Source organism: Apodemus sylvaticus, chromosome 6 (assembly GCF_947179515.1).
Source record: "Apodemus sylvaticus chromosome 6, mApoSyl1.1, whole genome shotgun sequence".
In the NCBI taxonomy this organism is placed as follows: Eukaryota; Metazoa; Chordata; class Mammalia; order Rodentia; family Muridae; genus Apodemus; species Apodemus sylvaticus.
In genome coordinates this window covers 39,111,189-39,125,415 of record NC_067477.1, presented here as the reverse complement: position 1 = coordinate 39,125,415, position 14,227 = coordinate 39,111,189, and the positions used below count along the sequence as shown (strand labels likewise).

The following is a 14,227-nucleotide window of genomic DNA, read 5'->3' as shown; positions in this document are numbered from 1 at the left end:
CCCAGGAGCCAGCTTCTGCCTTGGACCATGATTCTGGAGTTCCTAAGAAGTACTAAGAACAGACGTTATTGAGTAGGAGAGAGACACTTTCATCTCAGCACTTTCAAATGGTGGAGGGCTGGCAAGGGGATTTTCAGGACCCCCACTGGCCAAGCAAGACTGCCTTGAATGTGTAGGCTGGGGGAGGAAAGCACCAGACCCTTACCTGTGCCTGTGGCAGCCTGGTGTTACTGGTGATTTTTCTTCTACCCACTGCAGAACATAGATTTTCTGAACTTGTCCCCAAAGGAAAAGTAAATACAGTCCTGTTGGTTTTCTTCCTTGAAATACCTGGACTTATACATGCGAGGGCTGGAAGGGATTGTTCTTGAAGACTAAATGCCACCAGGAGTCTCTTTCTCTCTCTCTCTCTCTCCCTCTCTCTCTCTCTCCCCTCCTCTGCACCCCCCCATCACCTAGTCACAGGAGGGTCTCTCAGGCTGAACCAAGGGAAGCAACAACTCTCTCCACCTAGACCCAGCTTCCTGTCTGACCCTGAGGCGACCATACACAGCAGTCTTGAGGCAAGTTGGTTTCCGCGTCTGGCGGTGTCAGGAGGGCTTGGGAAGGAGGACAAGAATATCAGGTCCCTATCTAGAGCACCACTCCTCTTTCCTCGCCCATTGCTGTCCTGGATTTACTACAGGTCCCAAATGCAGGGTCCCAAGAGTGTCTAGAAAGAAATAAGAGTTTATCTTCCAGCCAGGGTTCTTCAGCCACCATGTAAGATGTAAAGCTGTAGTGGAGCCAAATAACCCTGTCAGGGACTTGAGGGGTCCTCAGTAGAATCATTGTCTCTCCTCAGTGACCTCTGAACAGAAGAGTGGCTACTACAGACTGGAAACCCCACTTTAGCGTGACCTGCACCATGACACTTCTTGACAAACACTAATCTAATAGCCCTGCTAGATCTCTAGACGGCCATATCTCTCTGCCTCACACTCATGGACAGTGAGGCTCAGAGAGGCAAAGCCACCTGACCAGAGTTAACCAACTAAAAAGAAACTACTACATTTGAACAAGTGCACAGTGCCCTCTACAGAAGTGGGTTCCCATTCCAAGTGGTTAATCATGCTGATGGTATGTGTGTATGTGTGTGTGTGTGTCTGTTTGTCTGTGTCTATCTGTCCACATGCACATGCATTTATGGTATCTTTGTTCTCAAGTCCCCAAACCCTGGGTACCTCCCATTGCCACCCAAGCCCAATCACGGTCTCCATGTCCATAGCCCTGGCTTAGGAGCCCTGACCACAGACAACCTGGCCCTTGACATGTAAGCCTCCATCCATCAAAAGGGAGATTCCAAGAAGGAGGTGGCTTCAGAAAGCATTTGAATTTCCCACAGACACGCCTGGCTCTGCAGTTGGTTGTTTATGTAACATTATTCTTCGGGCCCCTCCCAGTGTCATTGTGGAATAGAAAAGGCAAGGGTTCTCATTTCAGTTTTACAGATGGGTACACATCGTGCTAAGTGATTGGTCCAAGGTCACACACTATTCAGGGGTACAGGGGACACTGGAACCCTGACCCTGTGATGGTCGTTCATCCCAGGGCTCTGAGAAAGAAGATATCTGATAAAGTAAAATATCTATTTTACTTTACTAATACCTTCTTTTTCCGATGCAGAAGGATGGCTCTGGAGACCTGGCCTGCCGTACCCTAACAGGACATCTCCAAGCCGAGCTGCTCTCCCTGCTCTCTGCATGGGGAACCAAACCAAAACCTCTGAAGCAGAAAGACTGAGCCCATTCTCCAAGCCAAGTGAAACAGGGAAGGACCCCTCAGGAGCCTTCCTTAGGAGACGACGAGTGCTGAGCAGCCCCAGTGCTGCGGACAAGCTCCGACTGCTGCCTTGACATGGCGAGGGGGGCATGATCCCCATCAGCTTGGGTGGGCACAAGCGTGGCTGGGCATAGAACATCGGCATTTCTGTAGAGAGCAGACTCCTGTACACTCCAGAAGGGGATCTGCCGAGTCTCCGAGCCATACACGTGCAGGGTTTTAGACTTATTGTTTTCCCCACCTTTAAGCCAGTATAGCATTCCAGAACACTTGGGTCTTCCCCCACCCCTGAAATTAATTTAATATGATTCCTCAAATAAGTAATTAGCCTTTGAGGATACTCTGCTTTAGGTATTGTGGGAAGAGAGAGAGCCAGCCGAGTCTGGAGAGATGATGTATCCCTCTGTGGAGATGACCCATTCCTCCAGCCCTTCCTTGGGTCTTTTGAATCCACACAGGCACAGCAACCAGCAGGAAGAAGAAGGGAGCTTGAGGGGAGGAAAGAGAGGCTCTCCAGACAGGGCCCCTTTAAATGAGATCATTTCATATGCATGAACTAGCTCTGAGGCCACAGGGCCTGCAGGAGGGTGACCCCCACTCTCTTGCTACAGGTCACTCTGCAAAGAAGTTGCAGGGAGGGGCACACCGTTTGGTTCCATGCCAGGCTGCCCTGGGTCTACGTGCCAAGAGCAATTAGCCAGGGGGAGGATGACTCCTGTGTCGTGGCAGAGGCCTTGCTGCAGCTGGGCAGAGGGGCCCAGCCAGCTCAGGTCTCCAGGGGCTTCTTCAGGAGCTGAAGACTAAAAATAACCCAGGCCTTTGTTGCAAACTGCTGGACCACAGCGATGGAGCTGATTCCAGGGAAGCAGAGCATGCGCAAGGGCCCTGCTCACGGAGACCTGCCCTTTGGGCAAATGATTTTTCCAGAAATGTGTCAGTTATCATGCTGTTGCTGTGATTCAAAGACAACCCAGCCCACTCCAGTCCTCAAGGCTTCTCCTCTGACACACAGAGTTCTCGGAACCTAAGCCTTCTTATATCTTCTAGAAACCTTGCTTCAAATAAGAGCCCGTCCCATATGGGAGAGCCTAGGGTGCAAGAACAGGCGAGGGTTCTGAATCACCCAGTCACAAGTAATCACCGTGCCCAATGGTCTGGTTAAGTAATGTTCATCTCTCCTCCATTCTAAAATTTCCAGTCACATCTCAGTGGTCACTGGCAAACCTATACTACATGGAAGGAAGAAATGCCCAGAAAAGAAATCCATAGTCTAGCATCAATACTGGAAGGTTTCTCAAAGCCACATACAGTTTCTTCTATCCAACACTGGACTGTTGAGTGGGCATCCTTTGCCCACCTCTCCAGAGCTTGAGTCCCACCCCCAGAGACTGAGCCAGACCTTCATGCTCAATTCAGTTGGGGGGAAGGATCTTCAGCACTTTTCTGTGTTTAGAGACTGTGTTGTCTCACCTCAAGGACACCACAGTTCTGAAGGTCAAGGAACCACCTAGTCCCTTGCAAAGTCCCTCTTGAGGGACAGCAAATACTGACTGGTTATAGCAGGGCCCCAAGTTTTCCTCCCATCTTCCAGGCCCTCTGATCAAGGGGCGGGATCAAGGTCATCACAGCTGTGGATACTACTGTGGAGACTCAAACACTACAACTTCTCTTCTTAGCAGAGACTAAGAAAACCAAGACATTTCCAAATTCCGCCTTCAAGATGGCCTCCAAACAGACGTTTCCAGTGAGAGTGGTACTGAGCAAGAGCTTCACCACAGCACTCTGATCCTCTGTGAGAGAATTTGGGATGAAGAGCCTAAGCTAAGGGTGAGGACACTGTGTGACGAGTTCTTGAGAAACACAATAGAAGAAAACAAAACAAAACAAAATAAAACAAGAACCCCACCAAGCAACACATGAGTAGTTGATGAGCAGTCACAAAATGGCTTCCTCTAAAATGGGAAGCAATGAGAGGGATGCATGTGAAGGCGACCATGAGGAAGGTTCCACAGAGCTGGGGCTGGATTGTTCTTCAAAAGTGCCAAGTTCCTGCTGGTAGAAACGAGGAAGCGCGGAAGCACGATGGCTGAAGTATGCGTGGGCAGGGAGGTCACAGGTAGGGCAAGAGGTGAGGAGACCTTGCTCCCTCCGCTCCCTTCTGTAATTCTTCGTTTTCCTTGCAGTTGGTCTATGTGCATATACAGGAGGAGATCTCCATCTGGGTTGAACGGGGCTTCAGTTCAGCCTCTCCAATGGCGGCTGCCTTTTGTGACCTGGGACCCTAAGCCTGGCAGCCAAAGGCTGATGCTTTCTCTTTGAGCAGCTCCCAGCATAAATGGCAGCTCCAGCTTCCTGTAAGAGACAAGATAGCATCAGTAGCAGCATTCCTCCACACTCTTGGGCCCCCACCTAACCGCTTCAATGTCTGATAACTCCTATTTTCCTTAGACTTTTAAAATTCAGAGACCAAGTCTCTGTTCTGAAGGTGTGCAAAGTCAGCTGGTCAGTGGAAAGGGAATGCAGAGCTATCCCAGCAACTGTTATAAAAAGCCCCACCCCTTAGCTGCATAGCCCCAGAGCCAGCCACAGTGAGCTTGTTCTAGTTCTCCTGATGCCCACACCTCCTCCCCACTCCCACCCCCCCACCCCACCCCCACCCCCGATGTCACAGTCACACATCTAAGAAATATGTCTTTGACCAATCCATTGAAATTTCATCTGGCTGCACTGTGCCTCAGTTTCCTCGTGTGGCTGTTAGTAGTTGGTTCCACCTCATTGGGTAGTGATAATTACATGAGACAAAATGCAAAAAGCCCTTAGCATAAGGCCTGCACCATAATAAGCAATCAATAAAAAGTGGGTGCTGTTGTTGTTGTTGAGTTCATCATCATTACCTTCTGGGGGCTCAGCCACTGGGGGATTTAAACAGTACATGTGATAGCCACGGTCACAGTCATCGCAGAAGAGCAGCTGGTCCTGGAAGATACAGATAGGAGGAGAGAGATGCAATTACTTGAGGGCAGCGTCTTCTTCCCACTTAGTCCTCTCTCTTATCTCCATAGATCAGTTTTCCAGGTCCCATTTGGGGTCCTCACTGTCCCTTAAATGTAGCTTATTCTTTATTGACACCTAAAATGTACCCTCTGCCTCTCCAAATCCTTCATCACCTTTGGGCTTGCCTTAGCCAGTGTTTCTATTACTGTGACAAAACGCCATGACCCAAAGAGCAAGTTTGAGGAGAAAGGGTTTATTCAGCATATACTTCCACATTGCTGTTCATCGCTAAGGAAGTCAGGACAGGAATCACACAGGGAAGGCATCTGGAGGCAGGAGCTGATGCAGAGGTCATGGAGGGGTGCTGCTTACTGGCTTGTTCAGCCTTCTTTCTTATAGAACCCAGGACCACCAGCCCAGGTATGGCACCGCCCACAATGGGATGGACCCTCCCCCACCCCCAATTGATTACAAATAGAGCAAATGCCTTACAGCCGAATCTCATGGAGGCATAGCCTCAACTGAGGTTTTCTTTCTCTCTGGTGACTCTAACTTGTACCAAGTTGACACACACACACACACACACACACACACAACATCCAGTACAGGGCCCTTCTCAACTCATTCTCAGAAGTCTTCCCTGATGGCTAACTTACACTCAAACTCACAGAGATTTCTAGTCCTGAACTACTATGGTCAGTAATGTTATGGCTTTCTCTGCCTCCAGCCCCACAATATGACAATGGCCTAATACATGGATTGAATTTCTACTCTCCCATCTCTGCAATGGACAACAGCTACACGTGGTAGTGGCATCTGTGGCACTTCAGTGCTCCATCAGGCTTAAATGTAGGTGTTAAGAAAAGCCTCCTCCCTGACTAGGGGCCAGAGCCTACGGGCGGGGAATGAATATATTGGTTGGTTCTAGAAGTAGAAGACAGTCATACAGGTAAAGCGTGATAGCAGCCTGAAGTAAGGCTGTGGCAGTGATGTGAGGAAACCGCCACCAATTGGTGTGGTTGTCTGAGCTGTGACATAGTTAGCCACTGGGACATGGGCAAGAAAGTGGCCATGGGAGCTGGAGAGAGAGGTCAGCCTCAACTATGGATCACCAGGGAGGGGCTGATCTAGAAACTGGAGATCAGGACAGAGGCCTAGGCCTGAGCTACGACTTCCGCAGTTCCTGCTGATTTGATGGCAAGTGGGGGTCCTAGGAGAGGAAGTCCAGTGTGTGTGTGAGACAACAGATGTCTCTGAAGTAGTGTGCACGGAGGACAAATACTGAAAGCATCAGCCCCTCTAGACCATCAGTCTTTAGGAGGTAGTGGCTTTATACTATCACATGAAGTATACAGATCTCTTCCTTTGTCCAAAAGCAAAGAAGTGCCCAAAAGCTCTCAGGATCATGTTGAAAATGCTTAGGCTCCAGCCTGAATGTTCACACAGAGAACATAGAGATTGTTCCCAAAGAGAATTTTGACTGCAATGGATGGAAACGAAATATATTTAAGTTATTCAGTTGATAAAGATAGTAGTTTTAAGACTGAGGAAGATGTTAAGGAAATCAGACACTTTTATTTATTTTGATATCAAAGTAGACTTAGAGCTAAGTTGCAGACATGAGTTTCTCTATTCTCTATGCAGCCTTTGCAAACAGTGACATCTTACACTTCGAGGCAGCACTGTAGAAGGGAAGATGGCTGCTGGTGAGTGTTACTAACTGGTCTACAGAGAAGGTTCTACTTTCCTCCATCTTCTCTCTTGCTTCCTCTTTCCCAAGATCCTAAACAGCATGTACTCTCTTGTTTTGTGGGGACTGGGGTCAGTTTGTTTGTTTTTTCTTTTACTTATTTATTGTTGGGGTGGGGTACATACTGTAGCACCCCCATGAAAGTCAGAGGACAACTCAACAGAGTCAGTTTTCTCTTTCTATATGTGGGTCTATCTCACAGGCCTTCTTTCTTTGTATCTTAATGGACAGGGTTTCATGTAGCCCAGGCTAGCCTCAAAATCACCATGTAGCCAAGGACAACCTTGAACTCCTGACCCTCCTCTTCTACCTCCCAAATGCTAAGATTACATGTGTGAGCTACCACAACCAGTACACACAGTACCAGAGACAGAACTCAAGGCTCTGTGGGTGTCACATTAACATTCAGCTAAGTCCAGCTATGTCCCTAGGTTTGCTTGTGTTTTCTTTGTGTCCCTCAATCTTTAACATTTCCAGCTTATCTTCCATTACCTTGACAAATTTTAATTAATAAATAGTATTCATTGCCGATTTCATGCATGTTTATAACATATTCTGGTTGGGTTCCCTCGCAACCTCTCTCTTATTCCTTGACCACGCCTAAGATTCCCCATTCCATCTTACAAATCTCTTTCTCCCATATTCCTAACATTTTGTTGTGTTTTGTATCCCACAGAGTTTAACTGGGGCATCTGTGTGACCCTAGGTTTGAAATTATCTACTAGAGTACCGTGGACCCATCAGTGAGCACACAAGTGGATACTACTCAACCTCCCAACCCCATTATTTGCTAGTTGCTCATATTGCAACAGTGGTAGAGTCCTGTAGTCCCTTTCCATCCATAGCTGACTGCTAGGAAGGTCTGACTTGTGATGACCCAGGGCCAGTACATGCATTCATGACCAGCAATGACCAGCTTAGAGCTCAGCATGTCAGAGACCTCATCCTAGGTGCTTCCATTCTTTCCACTCCATCTTCCACAACGTTCCCTGATCCTGAAGAGGGCACTGTAAATGTTTTCTCTAGGCCTCTATATTCTCAGCATCTTGTACCACCGAGAGCCCGCATACGTCTCTATCCACTAAAAGCTGACACTTCCCTGATTAAGGCGGAGGAAAGCCCTTCATAGGCACACAGGGGCTGTTTATGTTGTCAGGAGCTGGATGCTTTTGGGACTAGTAAGGTGATGACTGTAAGTGAAGTTACTAATTTTCCTCTGGTACTATGGAATCAGAGACAAATTTTGAGTCTGTGCAAATATCCCAGGTTTTACATAATTTCACTCACTACATTTTAAAAAAATAACAAAATGGTTCTTGTGTAACTGCAGGCTGGCCTATGATTTCTCCTTCTGTATTGATTGGAATGCTCTCGAAGGAATTATGTTATGCCTTCTTATCCCTCCCTCTCTCTCCCTCCCTCCCTTACTTCCTTTATCTATCCTTTCAACTTTATAACCTAAGAATGGATATTTGTGTATTCTTTACATTACAAGACAATAATATCATTATTTTCTTCTCAATTGTTCCTATTCACCATTAAGAACTCCTTCAGCTTAGTTCTTTTTCCTTTAGACACACTCTTTTTTTTTTTTAAAGCACAACCCTACGCTCTGACATCATAAGCTATTCCAGGCATGTCCTGTGTAGCTGGTACCTGAGTCCTGGCACCAGTCATTTCTCTAAGGGTCTCTGGCTCTCTTTACTAGAGAGCACTACTTAGAACTAACCTCTGAGTGTTGGGTGTCCTCGTTATTTCTAGGTCCTTCCTAGGTCAGAAGATGGGCAATGTACCCCAAAGGTACCCTTGGTGCCCAGGGCAATGGTGCCCAGGAAAAGTGCCAGAGGCCTTCAGGAGGTGGGGCCTAGTAGCAGGGTTTTAAATCACTGAAGATAGATTTTGAAAGGGACTATGGGAACTGGGTATCCACTCGCATTCATTTTTTTTTCCCTCTCCCTCTCCCTCCTTCTTTTTCTTTTGTTATGTGAGTGCTTTATTCATGGTTACACGCATTCCCTGTTAAGTATCCTCAACAAAACTCCAAACCTGGCCACTTGATCTTGAACTGAAACCTTTATAACCTCACGAGTTAGATAATTCCTTACTAATCAATTGTCTTAGGCACATCGTTATAGTAATGAGAAGCTGACTAGCTTTGCCAACAGATCTAGGAAATAAATGTATGCATAGGGACATATGAATATATCCGTATTGAGGTCTATATGTATAAACGTGAAGATACTTCTTAAATTAAAAACTGTGAGTACAAACTCCACTCTAAAGCCACAGAGTTCAGGCTTGTCTCCCCCTGTTTTATGTTATTCTTCTTTTCCACTTTCGTTTTATTTTTAAATTTATTTATTTATTTATTTATTTACTTTACATCGTGGTATCAGCACACACACCCTTCTTCCAGAACCCATCGTGCAGATCTTCCTCCCATTCCTCTTCCTCTTCTCTTCTGAGAAGGGGCAGCCCCCCCTTTGCGTGTCACCCCCGCCCCTCCCCAATTCCTGCTCATCAAGTCACTGTAGGACTAGACACACCTCTTCCACTGAGGCCAGGCACAGTGGTCCAGTTAGGAGTATGGGATCCACAGGCCACAGAGTCAGGGACAGCCCCCTGCTCCAGTTGTTGGGGGGCCTGCATGAAGACCAAGCTGCACATCTGCTACACATGTGCAGGGGGTCTAGGTCCAGCCTGTGCTTGCCCTTTGGTTGGTGGTTCAGTCTCTGGTGACCTCCACTGGTCCAGGTTAGTTGTCTCTGTTGGTCTTCCTGTCCTCTGAAGGTTCCTCAATTCTTCCCACAACTCTTCTTCCATAAGAGTCCCTGAGCTCTGTCTAATGCTGGGCTGGGGTCTCTGTGTCTCTTTCTGTTACTCTGGCTTTTAGATCTATGATTCTCCATCACAACAGTCAGTTACTCATTCAGACATAGTACATATGAAGTCGTTTCAGAATTACTAATCTGTATACCCATGAAAATAAATTTCCTAGCTAGGGCATAGCATTTGCAGTGCAGCTGTGTGTGTCTTGAGTCTTGCACTGCAGTCAAAACACCATTTTCCCAGACAACTTAGGCTGACTATTCTTCCCGCTTCTCAGTCTGATCGTGCTATCTGCTTGTTGTATAGCTGGATTCATTAGTTACTGTTTATTCCATTTTAGCTTCCCCAGCTTCCTGGTTAGGATTAAATATATATTAGTCTATGAAATGTTCTCCTAATCCAAGCTATCTAAAATTAGTATTCCCAAGGCCATGCTGGTCCTCCCTGTAACCCCACCCATCCCCACATAAAATCTTTCTCCTCCCCATTTCCGACCACTCCTGAAAATAACCATCCCCATCACTTCCTTGTTTATTCTTTTACATAAATGTGCACAGATATATCTGTGTTTCCTTATATACCACCTTCCTTACAATAGATGCAGGCTACCATCAATAGATGTTGTGTTTAACTTTGGTTTTGTCCACTTGTGGACATTATTACACATCCATGCATAGATATCCTCCTCATTTGTTATACAGCTGTATACTGCTTTATTGCACAGAGGTGCTAATGCCTAGCTGATCACTTTTATTTTTTTTAATATTTTTATTTTCTATATTCTTTGTTTACATTCCAAATGATTTCCCCTTTCCCGGATCCCCCCTCCCCATATGTCCCATAAACCTTCTTCTCTCCATCCATTCTCCAATCACCTCCCTCCTTTTTTTCTCACTGATCACTTTTCTATGTGTATACATAGAGGTTATTTCTGATATTTTTAATTAATAAATCACCTCACACATATATTTCTGTAGTGGGCTATACCCTTTGGGGTAGATTCCCACAGATAGGATAGCTCAATCAAAATTAAGTATGCAGCAGTTTTGTTAAAGATCACCAAATCTCTTGCTCCAGAGGGCTGTACCTCTTTGTATGCCCTCCAGTGGTAAATACAGGAACCAATTATCCCATAACTTCATATAGTGTTATACTTGAAAACTTTTATCTGTCAGATAGGCAAGAAATAGGATCTTGGGTTTGTTTTGAGTCTTTTTCATTGTGTGTTTGAGTATTTGTTTCAGGGCTTAGGGATCATTCTTATATTGTTTATGAATCATCTTCCATGCATGTTCCTCCTTATCCACCAAGTGCCTGCTTCTCTGTCTCCCATCAATCAGTGCTCTTCATATCCTGGGGCCACTGGACCTTCAACTGTACCGGTTACAGATACATGCTCCCAACTTGTCAATCCTCCTTTGACTGTATCACGGTTTTGACTATGCAAATTTTCAGAGTCAAATTTTTCAGTATTTCATTTTATTGCATCTCTATTTTTGAGTCAACTGGAAAACCTTTTCCAATGTTGAAATGAAAGAGGAATCCAATACTTCTCTGGCCTTGCTTTTTACATTTAAATTCCCAGTCTATCTGGAGATTATTCTTATGCCTGGTGTGAGATATGAAGCTAATTTTCTTCTTCTCCCCAATGACTCCCCTATTGTCCCAGCATCATTCATTAAAAAGTCTATCTTTGACATGGCAATTTTAGATGCAACCTTTATCCTGTACCATATTCCCCTATGCAGGTGGGTCTATTCATGGGCTTTCTATTCTCTTTCAACTGGTCCATTTGTCCATTCACACATCACTACCACACTGTTCCACTCTGGGGGCTCCCCAAAGGGTTTAATGTCTGATACTTCCTGTTTTCAGTGCGGTCTATCAGAATTTCCTTTTTTTTTTTTTTTTTTTTTTTTTTTTTTTTTTTTTTTTGAGTCAGGGTTTTATGTAGCCCAGGCTGGCCCAAAGTTCACTATATAGTCAAGGGTGATGTTGAACTTCTGACCTTCCTGCTTCTATCTCCCTAATGCTGTGATCACAGGCATGCACCACTCAGCCTGGCTTCTATTGTACTGAGGAGAGAACTTAGGACTTTATGCATACTATAAAATACTTTACAGCCTAGATAAAACCTTGGCTCTTCCTCTGCTATCTGAACCCACTTTTTCTTCTTCTTCTACTCCTCCTTCTCTTTCTTCCACTTCCTCTTTTTCTTCTTCCATAGGAACTTAAATATCAGCTTGCCTAACTCCACGAAACAAACTTGTTGATATTGCTGTTGCTTCTGGTGTCCATTTGCAAATTAACTTGGGCCTAACTGATGTCTCTGCAGTATTGAATAATTTTATATCACAGGCTATTGTTGAAACCTCTGTGGTTTCAAACATACTTAAATTTAGCTTTTACTTTTGTAAGATTTATCTTTAATTATGTGTCTGTCTATCTGTCTGATGGTCTGTCTATGTGTACACACATACATGAGATGGTGTGTCTCATGTACACATGAGAGCAGATGTTGACAGAGGTGAGGGGTAGCTGATCCTTTAGAGGTGGAGGTACAGACCGTGGTGAGCAGCCTGGTATAGAGGCTGAAAACAGACCTCTGATTCTCTGCAAGAGCAGTATATGCTTTAAACCACTGAGCCATTTCCCCAGACCCCTAGTTTTTACTTTAAAGATTCAAGTTAGACCTATCATTGATTCTCCATGGTTTCCCAGACATACTGTCACATCACATGGAAATAGTGTCTTAATACAGGTTAAATAGCCTGCATTTGGAGTGCTTGAAACAGAAGGGTTTCTGATCTGTGTGTATATAGTGAGGCATCTTTGAGTTGAAATCCAAAACAAAAGACGAAGTTCATGTGTTTTGTATATGATTTACACACATGTCCCAAAGGTGATCTTATGCAATATTTTTAAATGATTTTATGCATGAAATGGAGTTCTGTGCTGTAGAATTGTCCAAGTGTTGGTAGCCATGAAGCTCTGGCTTACGGAGCATTCTATGGATCAACTGAGAAGATGACGTAGTTGGTGAAATGCCTGCTGTACAAGCGTGAGGACCTGAGTTCAAGCCCCTAGCACACGTGTAAAAGCTAGGTGTAGCAGTGCACGCTGGACATCCCAGCTTTGTGTAGAGGAAGCCACGTCTGCCGATATAAGGACCCCTGGAGCTCATTGGCCAGCCAGGCTATCCCAGCTGAGGAGTTTGGGGATCAGTGAGCTGTCAGTCTCAAAAGTCAAGGTGGGAAGTAATGGAAAGGGAGAGACAGCGGATATGGAAATCCAGACTTTCCCTGTGCAAACATACAGGCACATACCTACATGAACACTTACATATAATGCACACATAAAGGATAAAATAATAGTACTTCTGAGGTAAGACTGCACACAATGTCCACGGTTGAAGCTGGGATAGAGTGTGCCAGCTTCCTTATTCTTTCAGCCTCTGTACAGGCTTGAAATCAGTCATGACAGAAAAAAAAGTTGTTGAGTGTTTTGCATTTCTTGCATTTGCCATGTCACCCAAGGGAGATCATGCACTGGAATGAGGTGAAAACAGCCAAGAGCATCCCACTCAAAGCACTGGTCATCACCATAGGCACTCAACTCTGGAGAGCAAGTGACCAGGCTGCTGAGCATAATGGCCATGAAGGTATCCCTGCTGGCCATCTCTGCCATCTTTTCCTGAAGACACGGGGGCCCCAAGGCCCAAGTACAAGGATTCCAAGGATTGTAGATACTAGAAAGACTGTCATTTTCTCCAGGAACCCAGTGCCCAGAGGAGTTCTATCTCCCGTCTACCTCTCAGAAGACCCACAGCCCCTTCAGTCTCTTCCCATCACCAGGATAGCCCAAACTCACATCGTTCTCTGAGGTCCCACACAGGATACAGGATTTGCACTCTATGCACTGCCACTTGTAGGTCTTAACCGCCTCGGTCATATTCAGAGTGAACTGCAGGCAAGTTGGATGACCTGGAAGAAGCCAAAGCAACAGGGTTAGGACAAGACCAGTATGTAGGGGGGGCAGGGGTACCACAGGCTGGGGGACAGACTGGGAGTCTGAATGGGGCTCTACCCTCAGTCCTTACCACTCCCAGTCATGTCAGACGGGGGCCAAATGGAGAGATGGGCATTCACCCTCTTACTAAGCACCATCCAGTTTCTCTTACCCTAAGAGCCATGTCCCCCATTGGTGTAACAAGTAGAGCAGAAAGCTGTCACTAGAAAGCACTAAAAAAGGGTGTTATGGTGCACACAGCCCAAGGTAGTCTGGTAGGAGATGTCAATCAGCATCACCTCTGAAGCCAGAACAGGACAACTTATCAGAGCTACTAAGACCTAACTAGGACCTCCTGTTCACACTGCCTGAGTGTGTCAGGATCGTATAAGTTTAGCAGGACAGTGCTTAGGGGTAATGGATGGCATTTTTATCCAAGCCCACGATCAAGAGTTGGGCAAAAGCCCCAAACCCTGAACAGTCACAAGAAGAAAGGGGTCTGTCAGAGAAGGCAAAGGAGTGACTATTCCAACAAATGCCCAGATCTGTTCTAAAATTATCCATCTCTGCTTCTACCTCTGTTCTGCATCTCAAGTGTCATACATAGCTGGATTGGGAGAAGGACTTTAAGCTGTTACCATAGACCACATAGCACTGAAGGAATGCCTGAGGCTTGGCCCACCAAGTAGGGCTCCATCAGGACCCACGGAGTCTAAAGAGCAAAGCCAGCAGTGAGTGGACAGCTGGGAGCGACAGAAAGGGCCGACCCTTGACCATTGGCAGGAAAGAGAAACTGGACGGGGTTCCCAGGATTCCCAGTGCTGT

The 14,227-nt window shown here is 45.8% G+C and overlaps 1 protein-coding gene across 4 annotated transcripts in view; it reads right to left on the bottom strand.

Moving 5' to 3' along the window:
- Nucleotides 1-1,395: 1,395 nt before the first annotated feature.
- The window catches only part of Dpf3 (double PHD fingers 3), a 275,541-nt gene continuing 262,709 nt past the window's right edge, over nucleotides 1,396-14,227 (bottom strand). For 3 of the 4 annotated variants that reach the window (XM_052185527.1, XM_052185530.1, XM_052185526.1), the window contains exons 9-11: nucleotides 13,265-13,377; nucleotides 4,716-4,797; nucleotides 1,396-4,173 (exon numbers count right to left, since the gene is read on the bottom strand). In XM_052185527.1, the coding sequence (XP_052041487.1) occupies nucleotides 4,103-4,173; nucleotides 4,716-4,797; nucleotides 13,265-13,377 (266 nt within the window). In that variant the 3' untranslated portion in view covers nucleotides 1,396-4,102. Of the gene's footprint in view, nucleotides 4,174-4,715; nucleotides 4,798-13,264; nucleotides 13,378-14,227 lie in introns of those variants that run through there. The other variant, XR_007978346.1, reaches the window with a different exon arrangement.